The 14,029-nt window shown below is 39.2% G+C and overlaps 1 protein-coding gene across 1 annotated transcript; it reads right to left on the bottom strand.

Moving 5' to 3' along the window:
- Positions 1-10,015: 10,015 nt before the first annotated feature.
- Positions 10,016-13,651, bottom strand: CRIP1 (cysteine rich protein 1). The gene is made up of 5 exons (XM_001364134.4): positions 13,492-13,651; positions 10,833-10,927; positions 10,549-10,606; positions 10,361-10,407; positions 10,016-10,130 (listed from the first exon to the last, which is right to left on the bottom strand). Exons 1-4 carry the CDS (start codon positions 13,529-13,531, stop codon positions 10,367-10,369), a joined length of 234 nt encoding a protein of 77 aa, XP_001364171.1. The 5' UTR covers positions 13,532-13,651; the 3' UTR covers positions 10,016-10,130; positions 10,361-10,366.
- Positions 13,652-14,029: the final 378 nt, after the last annotated feature.

The following is a 14,029-nucleotide window of genomic DNA, read 5'->3' as shown; positions in this document are numbered from 1 at the left end:
TTATTCAGTGCCATAGCTATCAAACTACCAAGATGCCTTTTTTTAGAATTAGAAAAGTTTATAACAAAGTTTATTTGGAAGAAGAAAAGGTCAAGAATATCAAGGAAACTACTGAAAGAAAATGTGACAGATAGGGGGCTAGCAGTACTAGATCTTAAATTGTACTATAAAGCAGTAGTCATCAAAACAATGTTACTGACTAAGAGACAGAAGGGAGGATCAATGGAATAGACTTGGAGTAAATGACAGTAGCAAGATAGTGTACAATAAACCCAAAGATCCCAGCTTTTGGGACAAGAACCTACTATTTGACAAGAACTGCTGGGAAAATTGGAAAACAGTATTGGAGAGATTAGGTCTAGATCATCTCACACCCTATACCAAGATAAATTCAAAATGGTTAAATGACTTAAATCTAAAGAAGGAAATTACAAGTAAATTAGGTGAACATAGAATAATATACTTTTCAGATCTATGGGAAAGGAAAGAATTTAGGACCAAGTAAGAGATAGAAAATATTAGAAAATATAAAATAAATAATTCTCATTACATTAAATTAAAAAGGTTTTATACAAACAAAACCAATTCAACCACAATTAGAAGGGAAACAACAAGTTGGGGGGAAATCTTTATAATAAAAAACTTTGACAATGGTATAATTTCTCAAATTTATAAGGAGCTAAATCAACTGTACAAAAAAAATCAAACAATCCCCCAATTGATAAATGGGCAAGGGACATGACTAGGCAGTTTTCAGATTAAAGGAATCAAAACTATCAATAAGCACATGAAAAACTGTTCTTAATCTCTCAGAATTAGAGAAATGCAAATCAAAACACCTCTGAGATACTATCTCACACCTTGGGCACAATAATAGCAATATTGAGGAATGATCAGCTGTGATAGACTTAGCTACTCTCAGTAATACAATGATTCAGGACAATTCTCAGGAACTTATGACAAAAAATGCTATTCACCTCCAGAGAAAGAACTGTTGGAGTCAGAATGCAGAACAAAGACAGGAGACCCCTAGGAAGATAGAAGTACCAGGGAAGATTCAGAGGATGGTATAAAGCTTTCAGATGGTATAAAGCATTTTTTTTAAACCATTCAGAAGCTTTTAGGGACTCTGTGCTGGGCCCCACCCTACCTCCCAGACTATGTGATGTGCCCCCCCCCCCCAACACTGTGTTCAATGTCCCACCCCCTACATTGTTTTCTGAAGCCACAAGAACCTGCCCCTGCAACCAGCCTGGTGGGGAGGAGGAACACAGAGTGAGGGGGCTGTTTCAAAGTAGCCTGGTGGGGGGAGAAATTTCAGGGATAAATTCATCTCCCTACAACCCCTTGCCATTTGGGCCTGCCCAGTCCCTGAGATTCATTCAATTTTGGATTCCTCCACACTAAGTCCATTGAGGATTTCTCCCTCACTATGGGAGATCCTAGGGGTGTGACAAAAGGAATATGAACTGGTAGAGGAAGGAACCTTAAAGAGTCTGGAACTGGAATGACCTCCAGGAATTGATGCAGAGTGAAAGGAGCAGAACCAGGAGAACTGTACACAGAGACTGATACACTGTGCTAGAATCAATGTAATGGACTTTTCCGTTAGTGGCAATGCAGTGATCCTGATCAACCTGGAGGGATCTATGAGAAAGAACACTATCCACATTCAAAGGAAAAACTGTGGGAGTAGAAACACGGAAGAAAAACAACTGCTTGATTACATGGGTCGAGGGGATATGAATGGGGATATAGACTCTAAATGAACATCCTAGTGCAAATATCAATAACATGGAAATAGGTTCTGATCAAGGACACATGTAAGTGGAATTGCGTGTCGCCTATGAGAAGGGTAGGGGGAGGGAAGGGAGGGAAAGAATATGATTCTTGTAATCAAGGAATAATGTTCTAAATTGAATAAAATAAATAAATAAACAAACTTGAAATAAAAATAAATAAATAAATAGTATTTTTAAGAATAGAGTCTGGAGGTGAAATTTTTAAGCCTTTTCAGACTCCATTATTTTATGAACGTGTCTCTATCTTATTGTATTTTACTGATGATTTGCTTTAGGATTTAATTTTATTGTTTTGAGTTCATATATTAATCTGCACTATTCTGTTACACTGAATCATTTTAATCTACTGTGTTTAGCCATTAGATATATTCTGTTACCTTTCCCCTATGACTACTGAACAAATATCATTGCAAAAGCCCACAAACAGCTTTTTCTTCCAATTTGCCTTTGTTAATTGTCACATAGATGATAGATGGGCTCCATCAACCTACTTAATAACCTTTGAAAAATTTAATGAGCTAAATATCTCAAATTGATTTTAAGGGGCCTTCAGACATGATTTTTAGATTTTTTTTTCCATAGCTCTGACTGATCATCTTGCCTGCCTCTGAGTTATTTGTAACAAGAGGTAAACGATCCATTTTATTAGCTGAAGTGAATTGCAATTATATTTCCATCTCTGCATTTGTAAAAATGTAAATGTATGGGATATATCACAGTCTCATACCAGAGGAGCTGGGAAGTTGTTCCTAGAGCATGGTACCCCTGGAGGCTCCCAAGAGGGAGCATCTCTGATTTGTAAATCTTCAGCTTACTCTATCCTTCCACCAGAATGATCTAGATTCTTGGTGATGCTTTTAGACCCAACATCAACAGTACAGAGATTTGTTTGTTTTCTAGACTCCCCTTCCACATTTGTAATGGTGGCAGTAAAATATTAAAAAAAATATATCTCAGTCAAGTTTGAAAGATTGCTACACCTGAAAATCTTGTGACAAGTATCCATTAGTTTTAAATATCATACAACAGACTCATGTGAATCCAATGATAGTGGGTTTGTTTGATATTGTCATCAAATGGGCTATTATAACTTTGGGGATTTTGATACTTGTTGAATGTGCATTACTTGTTGTATTACTGTTTTATTCTGAAAATTCTGAAAAAAATTCACACAGTGGTTCATGGCCAAGTAAAAAGGGAATGTGTCTCATTTTGGGGGTGAGAAACCTTTGTATTCTACCTTTTCTTAGCTGACAGTGTGTCAATAATTGTAAGCTTTATATTTTTTATTTTTAAAACTTTCTTATTCTTTTTTCTTGCATGCACATTTCAGTCTTATTTTTTCTTTTTTTAACTTTTTGATTTTGCCATAATATAAGCTTAAAATGCATTTGCCCTAATGTCAATGCATACTCAAAAAGCTTTAAACTTTAACATGATGCCATTGATTGTTTAAAAATCATGGGATTTTGATTAATGATTCTGTCTGATTCTAAGAGAAGGAAATACAAAATGAGTCATTGTACAGTGCCAAAGAAGCACAAAGCTACTTGTATAGTGCCAATAGAGCACAAGGCCAAAGAGAGATTGGTGGATTGATGACATTCTGTGCAAAGAGCACAAGGACTTGATCATGTGTGAGACTTGAGATTATAGCTGTTTAATATGTGTTAAATGCAGGACTCTCTTGTACCTCACATTCTATATCAAGTACACAACATTGATTATTCTGGCTCCATCCTGCCTCCTATAATTTAGTCCATTTCCTGTCTTTCATAGCATAGCAAACTTTCTGTAATCCTGGCTGCTGGTTGGGTAAGTAAATAATTACATAAATCACTTTAATTAGGCCCTGATTCAAGGACCTGGTATAGGTTTATTTTCCTTTACTTAGAATTTTTTACACATAAGATTTTATATTTTATATTTGACCTAGAAGTTATTTTTTCTCTTTTATTTGGATTTTTTTGACTTTTTAAAATTCTTTGCCAATTGATTCATATACCTCATAACTCAACCATTCATCCCTGAAGTGATCCCTGTGTTTTTCAGCATCCTCTTCGGGGTGGGGGGTGGGGGGGAATGTATTATTATTCTAAAATACAAAGTTTAAATTCTTTAATTTCAAGATAAGAACCATGCTACCTCTCTGAATCCAGAAAGTGAATTGTTTGGAGAAGGTGCCATGAAGATGCCTGCATAGACCACACACTGCACCAGAAGATCCAGAGTGAACTTTGGGATGTGGTGATTTGAACTGTATTGAATGTTTTGTATGTATACTCTTATGCCAAAGGGGACTGCCCCCTAATTGGCTTTTTGTCAATGCACCTAGTAAGCATTGGTTTTATTCTTTTCCCTTTTATCCCCAAATTATTATAATTTAAAAGTTGGCTATGTTATGGTTATGGTTAAAAAGAACCATTGGAGAGACCAGTCTTCCACAGATCTTAGGGGTATTGTATAATTGGAAATCTGTTACCCTAAAAACTGCATTTCCCAGGAGCCCACTGACTTCCTGTCATTACATACTTCCTGTAAACAGAGGGATAATTTCAGTGGTGTTTCTGGTCTGGTCTCTTTCCTTCCTGGGTGGCAACTGTGGTGATATGCAAGGATTTTGAACAGGCTGATTAGCCATGGGCACATGGTTTTATTTTGCATCCCTTTTATTCCTTTATTTCTAATGATCATTAATAAATCTCTTAAAATATAATACTTTTAGTATTTAAGATTAATTTTAATTTTTACAGGCCACAATTTGAAAGAAACAAGACTCTCCTCACTCCCTGACTACAGCAGTAGCAGTGGGATATATAGAAGAGAGAAAGAAAAAAGGAAAAATACTCAGTGAAGTGACAATTAGAGATTTGATGGGTAAAATCCAAGTAAGAGAAATGATGGGTCAGAATATGATAGAAACAAAACAAGTTAGAAATAAGTGGCTTTAATCAAAGTCTGCTGGAAGGATGTGTATATTGAAATTTTAAGCAAGTAGTAAAAAGAAGAAAGAGGACAGAAAGAAAGCCATAATCTATTTGCATCAATAATACAGACAGTAGATTTCAAGGTAAAGGGTTTGAATGTTTTTACAAATGACAGCAAGTTTTGAGTTAATATTAATTTGTTTAAAGGCAACTAAATTATTTTCTTACCCAAATCCCCAACCCTTTCTACTAATCACCAAATGTCATTGATTCTTTCTTCATCTCCTTAGGGTAGTATGGAAGAAAAGTATAGAGAACCTACCTGCGGTTCCTATATAGTTTATCTGTAGGGGAGGTGACCTGAGAAGGAGAATGGAGGCTAGAGGAATATGGATGTGAGATAGATAAGGCAGTCAGGGCAAGAGATGCAGGAATAAAGACTCAGACATCATAAGTTAAAACACCTGGGGAGATGCGAGCTCCTTAATTACCTCTCTAGAAAGAGAAAGCAAGTGGAGAAATTATAAGTATGAGGACCAAGAGAACCTGAGTGGAGCTGAGAACTCTGGGACATCCCCCATGGGCCACACGGCCAAGAGATTAATGGGAGATGTGCAAGGCAGCTGTGCTGCCTAAGTCAGTCAGACCTGAGGAACATAATAGGCCACAGCAAGATCAAGATTGTAAGAGGCAAGAGGGAGAGCAAATTCTGTAAGAGTAAGAGGTGTAAGAGGAGAGGAGGGAAGAGAGGAGGCTCGCACATGTTCCCCAGCCTTTATTGGGGGTCTTAGGAATGTCAAGTAGGAGATGACTAATGAAAATGTGACATGAAATAAGTTTTTACATTGGTAGAATTGACAATGACGGAATCAAAGAGGAGGAGATTAATCCAACCCTGGCTTTGTAGTCCGAGCCAGGGCAGTGTGGCTGTCAACACCCAGCCCAGGAATTTGCTTGTCCTTTGCTAGTCCTTTGGACTGTCCCTTTCCATACAATGAACATCAAGTGATCTGACCATGTGTCTGGAAAATGAATATACAGGATACAATATCAATACATCAATCATACTTCCAAGATGCTAAGATGCCTGGTATGCTACAAAAATTGTAACAATTGTAGTAATTTCCTTATTGGTTATGCTGTTTCCCTACTTGTGTTTATATTGCTGGGAAATGTATGTCATCTTATTGATTATAGACATTGATTTGGGGGGGGGGGATGCTAGTGAAGTTTCAGAGTAACATTTCAGTGGAACAAAAGTCAAAGTAATAGATTAATAATCATCAACATTAGCTAACATTGAGTCTTTTTGCATTCCCAGTATCTATTTAATCAACCTATTTCATCTTGGATCTCAGATGTCTCATCCAATGGTCTGATTTCTGGAACACCTTTTCTTGGATATTTTGGATTAGGTTTCCTCTTCAGTAGATTTGTTTCTTTGGTTCTGAGTTACTTGTAGAGACTTTGGCTCTTTGTTTCACTGTACAGTGGTACCTTGACACATGAATTTAATTTGTTCTATGGCCAAGCTCGTAAGCCAATTTGCCCATGTATCAAATTGAATTTACTCATTTAAATTAGTGGAAATACAATTAATCCATTCCTATCCCCCCCCAAACAAGATTTTTTTGTTTTATATGCTTTTAAATGTAAAAATGTACTTTTTAAATAACAAATATATTTATAGATAATAAGAAAGAATGAAAATAAACTTGCTTATGAAATGTTATTTATTATTATCATCAAATATCATCAAAATGTTATTACCTTCAAGGTCAGGCAAAGATGCTGGAGGAGGAGGTTTTCATTTCATTCACTATCACTTAACATAACTTATTCTCTACACATGTAAGGCTACATTTAAATGCAAAATTGACTTTACACATTACTTATGATATGTAACTGCTAAACTTAATTGCTATATTCTTATTTACTTAATTTTCATCATTTTCTCCAATGAATTTTAGTTGTTTTGCCACACTTTCCTCAATTTCACTCAATTTCCCCCATTTCAATAAAAACTTTTCCATGGAAGTTTGTTTCTTCCTCCCTTTCAGAATATTTTGATAATGTGTGAAACAAGTGTCATTACACAGACCTGTTGCAACTTTTTCTGGGGGTGTCTTTTCAATAAACTGCTTAATTTTTTCCCAATTCCCCAACATTTCCTTAATTGTATTGTTTAACTCAGCCACCTCGGGCTTCTCCCCACTCATTTCCTGCAAAACTTTTGTATGCTGCTGCCTTCAGTTTCTCTATCATCAGGACCCATGCTTAAAAGTTAAGAAATTTGCCCCCCCAAAACTGATAAAGACAAAAATAAAGAAGAAAGCAAAAGCAATTAAATAGAGATGCTTGCATGGCCAGATAAAACACTGAACTAAAGGAGACAGCCTCATGTAACTTGTGAAACTGAACCTTCGACAGACTATCTAGTGGAGGGTGGCAGAAGCTCATGATTCAAATGTCCACTCATGACTTAAAGCGAAAATCTAGATAGGGATTGCTTGTATCTCAAACTGTTGTGACTTAAGGTGCTTGTGTATCAAGGTACCAGTTGTCTCAGTTATTTTGATGTCATGTAAACTTCCCTTCTAAATTAGTCTGTGGTTTTAGATATTCTTACTATGGCTTGTGTGATGATTAATCATTCTTGTTCTTACATTGACCAATAAGAAAATTGTGACAAGTCTCCTATTGGCAAAAGGGGAAATTGAGAAAACCAAATAATTATGATTCCATTTCATAATTTATTCTATTCTGTATCACTCCTCAAATGTGTTGCAAAGTGACCCAAGACATGTTTCTTTGTCTCTGAACTCAGTTCAGAAACTTAACTGGCTTGTAATGAGTTAAGTTCAGAAATTCATTTCTACTAATCACCAAATGTCATTGATTCTTTCTTTATCTCCTTAGGGTAGTATGGAAGAAAATTGTAACAACTGTGGTAATTTCCTTATTGGTTATGCTGTTTCCCTACTTGTGTTTATATTGCTATTGTGGGTTGTTTCCAACATAATTTATTATTGAGCTCTTCTACTTCTTCCAAGTTAACATAACCACTCATGTACCATTCAAGCAACCTCATGAAAAATAGTACCAGAAAAATTGTATAAGCAGGTCACAAGGGCTGGCTAATCTCTGACTCCACAGAGAATGTAAACTCCCTTGAGTAAATGTAAATAGCAAAAAAGGCTCCAATTATGCCATGGGAAAACTTACATGTGTTCCTGGGCCATCCCTGGAACTATGGTTTGATATTTCTTTGATATTTCTAAAATATCTAACCTGGTCTGGAATTAGTGGAGGGTATCTGCCATGTGACTTTGCCCTGTTGCCATCCAGCACTAGTCTTGTAAGCAAACTCTTCCCAATTCACTCAACTAAACCAATCAACCCTAATAATACCTATTAATAACCAAGTTGGCATGGGCTCCTCTTTCTCTGATCTCCTTATTCTCTGAAAGGTATGCCACCCTACAATTGGCATAATCAAAGCAGATCTGTCCCTTTTTAATTGGCATAGTTGGTATGAGTCTGCCCTCCAACAAATCTTGTGTCTTTACACTTTCTATCTCCTATAGCTAATGGCATACGTTCTCCTTAACAAGTATACTTTATTTTTTGTTAAAGGAGCACTTATTTTTTCTTTGCCTCATATAACATAATATAATATAGAAATACTACTAGACTTGTTAAAGGCAGATTCCTGCTGGCAGGGTATGTCACACACACACACACACATTGAATGTAATAAAATCTGTCCCCTGATTCATCCTGATTCAAATACCTCTTCATTTCTTCACTGACAGGGACTTTGTTCTGGGACTTACCCATGTTTAACCTCTATTAAAAATGGTGAAGATTATTAATCTGCTGCCTCAACAACGATAAAGTCCATTCAACTAAGCTGGACCTTGGACTTGGAGGGAGGGGAAAGAAAAGGGAAAGGAATAAGCATTTATACAGTGTCTATTAAGCTAAACACTTTTATAAATATCTCATTTGAATTTTACAACTCTACTAGATAGGTGCTATTATGATCCCCATTTTAAAGATAAGGAACTTGTGGGGGGGGAATTAAGATGGAAATCCAAGATAAAGTCATCCAATGACTGCCAGAATCTTAGGATCACTTATAAAAGCAAATAATTTTATTGGAGGTTTGAAGAAAATCTCAGTGGCCATTTCATCCAACTCATACCTAAGGAAGAACCATGATATCTGGCAATCTATTCTTTGTGTGTTGTTGTTCAATCATTTTCAGTCATGTCTGACTCTTCATCATGCCATTTGGGGTTTCCTTGGCAAAGATACTGGAATGTTTTGCCATTTCTTTCTCCAGCCCACTTTACAGATGAGGAAACTGAGGCAGAGTTAAGTGACTTGCCTAGGGTCACACAGCTGGTAAGTATCTGAGACCAGATTTGAAACCAGGATGATGAGTTCCTGACTCCAAGCCTGGTACTATAATATCCTTCTTCTATGTGAGAAGGCTCTCCTGTCATCAAGGCTGTTTTATTTATTTGCAACATTTATCCATTGTTCTTAATCCTGGTTTCTGCGGCCAAGAAGAACAAATCCATCTTTCTGTATTTCAGAACTTAAATACTTGAAGGTAATTATCATGGCCTTTCCTCTTCACCCTCTCCCTCCCTCCATCTTCTCTTCTCTAGGTTTGCCATCCCATCATCCCCTTCAAAGGATCCTCATGTGGCATGGATTCAAGGTATCTTAGCATCCTTAACATCCTAGAGATGTTCTCTAGTTTAGAAAATTAACTTTGTTTTTGTGTCCCAGTGCCTAGTAGTGCTTGACACAAAAAATGTTTGTTGATTATTAATTACTTCTAATGAGCTTACTCTGGAGTAGTACTTCTTTTTTCTCTTATAAAGAAATCTTAGAACAAGAATACTCATGATCTCCAATAGGTAGACAATACGGAAAAGGAGAAGAGGAAGAACAAATCCCAGATCTAGTGACAGCCCATCTCTTTTTCTTTCTCTGGAAATTGAGATCATGAATTCAAGTATTCAGGAACCAGGAAAGGTTTAAGAGGTATTGGAAAATGAAGCCCTTGGGATCAAGGGCAAAGGTTCAACAAAATAGCTGTTATTGGAGCAGCTGGTACCTTGAGAGGCAGATTGAAATCAGGGAAGCCTAAGACATAGAGATGGATCCCTCACAAGAACCTTGAGTTTGTTTGGACTTCCAGGACCATAAAAGTTGGTTTGACTGGAGTCTTCCTCCCTTGCCCCCTAGGTCGATAGTACAATAAAAAAGTCAGTGTATTTAGGGTTTATTGGGGACATGACAGATTACAAAGGGTCAAGTCCAGCTGACATTTGCCTATAAATTCAAGGGAAGCAACACAGATGAAAAGAAGACTTCCCAAAACCTGTAAGGAAAGAGACAGAGATAGCATTAAAAACTGCCCTAAAATCTGATCCCTAAACCTAGGGTAATAAATCTGCCCTACCCAAACCTACCCTCTAAAGCCTGTACCCAAACATATACCCTTAGCCCACAAGTAATAGTAAAGGACATGCTAAAAGATCCATTGTTAACTTGTATCTTATTTGTATACTGCCCATTTAATGAACAAACTTAGCAAGGGTGGACTATTACCTGGGTTTACTTGAAGGTATGACTCTCAGCACCGCCTCTTCCAAAGCCTAGAGGAAAATAGTTAGAAATTGGAAACAGGAAGATGGCTTAGGGGAAAAAAAAAGGGAGGAAGGAAATGGGATAGGAATCATATAGATGGTGGAGACAATGTGGGTAGGGCAGTCAGAAGGCAACATGGAGTATCTCACCTTTGGGCCCAAACATGGCTGCATAGCAGGGATGGTTACAATAGGGCTTCCCTTCATGCTGCAAACCAAACAGGAAGGGGAAAAACTTTGTTAACAATTCTCAGAATGCAACTTTAAGGCTTAGGACAATCTTTCTCCCCAGGCATGGTACTTTCACCCATCAATGGCTACCTCAACTCTTTTTTTTATTATTTTTAAATTAATTTAGAATATTTTTCTATGGCTACATGAGTTACCTCACCTCTGAGTCCCCTCACATTCTCTATACTCTGGGTCCCCCTCACCTCTGCATGACCTCCTGATGTCAGTGTCTTTCCACATTTTTCACATTTCAGGCAGGGGCGATGCCAGTCCTTCCCCAAGGATGTTACTCGTTCAGCTGGGAAAACATAGGAAGGATGACCCCAGGATCCACCCAATATCCCCTCACCAAGTTACAGACACACATAAATAAAGGCTTCTTTCTTCTCTGCTGCTCTCAAGTCTTGATATACATGTACTCTCTTCCTACCCTAAGACCGGAAGATCCTTCTCTTCATTTCCTTCAATGGAGGAATGAGGATGTGTGCACAAGATGGCAAAAAGAGATAAGTAATCCAAATGATCACCAACTGGATAGTCCACTAGCTCCTCAAATTGAGTATGTTCCAAATCAATCTACTCCCCAAAACTGCCCCTCTCAACTTACCTGTCTCTAAGAATGACACCACCATATTAACAGTTATCCTAACTCATAACCTCTGGTAGCAAAGTATATTATTATTATATTAGAACATAATTGATTCTGGGCCTTTGGTCCATTCTGTGTATTTTGTCCAAGGAATCTTCCTAATTTGTGCCCCACCAGGTCATTCTCCTGCTCTGACCTCATTTTTTCTCTGTTCCTTCTCCTCTGATAAAAAGTCCAGAGATGCCCTGGGTTTTCAGGCTTTAGGTACTGAGAAAGGCACCTCCCTACTGGTCTGTAACAGTGAATAGAGGAGAGGATAGAAGGATGGTTTGCATCCTGTCTAGGAATAAGACTGTGAATGAAGCAAAAAAAAAAAAAACAAAACCCATCAACAACAACAAAAAAAAACAAAAAACAATGGAACTTAGGTCTAAGGAAAAGCTAAGGACATTAGAAGAGGAAAAAGTCCAAGGAGTTAGGGAAGAGGAACACACAGTGGACAGAGAATGAAGGACAGAGAGAAATGGGAGCAGCCTTCAGACTGACTGAAAACGAAGTTCCCTCAGTTTCTTTTTGTCTGTCTGTTTCTACTCAGTACATAGTAAGGAGAGCAGAGAGTCTAATTCTGCCCTGCCCAGCTTTGGCAAAGGGTCTGGAGATTGCTCTCATTCACTAGTGTGAATGTTTTCTCTTTGTTTTCAAAGAGGCTCCACCCTCTGCTTCCCTAACTAGAAATTCTAGCCAGAGGCCAAAGAATTTGCAGGAAACTTGAGTACATACACTCTGGAAAGAAGGGGAAAAAAATTGTACCAGAGTGAGTGAGAAAGTCAGTGACATATAGACCACTATCTACTGAGAATGGCATGGAAAGAGTCAAAGAAACAGATAAGTAGAGCCTAGAGCTACAGGAAATGACAAAGATGGAGGGAGATGCAGATACAGAAGTCTGGCAAGCAGAGGCAGAAGCCAAGAGAGTCAAGGTCCTCTCCTGCAGTGAATAATAGGGCCTCAAGTTCCTCATCTCTTTACCTCCTCCTAAACGGACCATTTCACCTCCCAGATAAGGTTTTTTAGGGTGGGAGAGGAGCTCTCCTTTCTCTGACTAGCCTGGTTTCTATCTTTCTATCACTTTGCCCAGGTCCTCAAAATGCAATTTCATCTGTCATCCTGGCCTCTGAGAAGCAGAAATGGATGTGGCTCTCCTGTACTTGTTGGGGGAACCTTATTAGCCATCTCCAAACCATGGAAGGAGTTCAGTACAGGAACAAGTGGAACACATACAACCTCCAATGAGGCTGACTATCCATAATACACCCGGCAGATATTCCCATTCGCATAGACACTTGTCCCTTCCAGCTCTAAAGGTCTGCGATTCCATGACATAACTGTAGCCACACACATATGCACATGCACACACTTTTACCCAGATATCATGGTCACATAGAGAAATATAGACTCATTTAGGCTCATCTATGCAGACTGAAACACACGCATGCACTCACTCAACTGCCACACCCCAGATCTTTGCACAGAGGAACCTCCCTGGAGAAATTAGCGGCATTTCCGCCCCTATTTATCACAGCAGCTTCCCAGTTCCCCACATCTGCCCAGAGAAAGATCTAGAGGTTGGAAGTAGGCAAAGAGGATGGGAGATAGAGAGGTGAGGAGATAGGAGCAGCAGGGCTGGAGATTCTCAAAGTCAATAAAACCTGGCTATGGGCTGGCGTTGAAGCTGGAGCCGGATACAAATACCGATATACTCTCAAGAAAGCTCTAACATGGCTACTTGTCAACAAGGGAGGAGGCAGGTGAAACGGAGAGGGAAATCTGGAGTTCTTCTAGTGGCTCTGGACAGGAGAGTCTGCGGGGCAAATGCGGGACGGGAGGCGCCCGGGACGAGGAATGAGGTCAGGACAGTGTCCAGGTCCGAATCTGGGTCCCCGGGGACGGTCAAAAGCCTCAAGAGTTCAAATAGAGTGTCTACCGCCCAGAGTCTGAGACAGGGTAGGGCGCTGCATCCCGGATCCCACGGGAGAGGAATGGTGCCCGGGATGGGAGGGAAGAAGCGTCTCAAGGAGACTGGGAAAAGGGATTGTCCCAAGACTTTCCCTTGGCGTGGTGAAAAGCAGTATCTAGGGCCACAATCCGTTCTAAGGGCCAGGGGAGGGGTGTCCCAAAGCTTCTAGGATGCTGTGAAAGCATGGAGAATTGGGGGAAAGGAAAGGAAGAGAAAGAAGGTCAAGGGTCGGAATATGGGATTCAAGTTTGCTCACCAAAATACACTTCCTTCTGGCACTTAGGACACTTGGGCATATTGTTGGCAGGCGAGAACCGAAAAGGCTCACTTAAGGATCTTCAGTGAAACTGAGCCCTGGTTCAGCTAGGTTCCCTCCTTTCACTAGCCCCAAGACCCCACCCACTCCCCTCCCAACTTCCCGGCCTCCACCCTTCCACCACCAGGCTACAGTGACCGCGCCCCACCCAGCCCTGCATCAGCACTTCCCTTTCTAAGTCTCCCTTCCCCCAAGCTGGGCCATTTCATCCATTCCCCAATACATATCACCCATCCCTCACTGATTTCTGTTCATAAAGTCACGGGAGCATAAATTTTTAAACTAGAAAAGACCTTTGAGATCCATCCTTAGAGTCCATTTCCCCGGTTTTACCAGTGATGAAAATGAAGCCCAGAGGGTTTCCCTAACATGCCCTGGGTCATGCAAGTGGAAGTGGCAGAGGAAGGATGCAAACTAGTTCTCTTACACCCTTATCTTTCCTTTTTGCTGAGCCTAATGTTCCTCATCCCTGTGCCCA

The sequence above is a fragment of the Monodelphis domestica genome, chromosome 1 (assembly GCF_027887165.1).
Source record: "Monodelphis domestica isolate mMonDom1 chromosome 1, mMonDom1.pri, whole genome shotgun sequence".
NCBI lineage: Eukaryota > Metazoa > Chordata > Mammalia > Didelphimorphia > Didelphidae > Monodelphis > Monodelphis domestica.
Note: the sequence above shows the minus strand (reverse complement) of the source record. Positions and strands in the feature narration are given on the sequence as shown.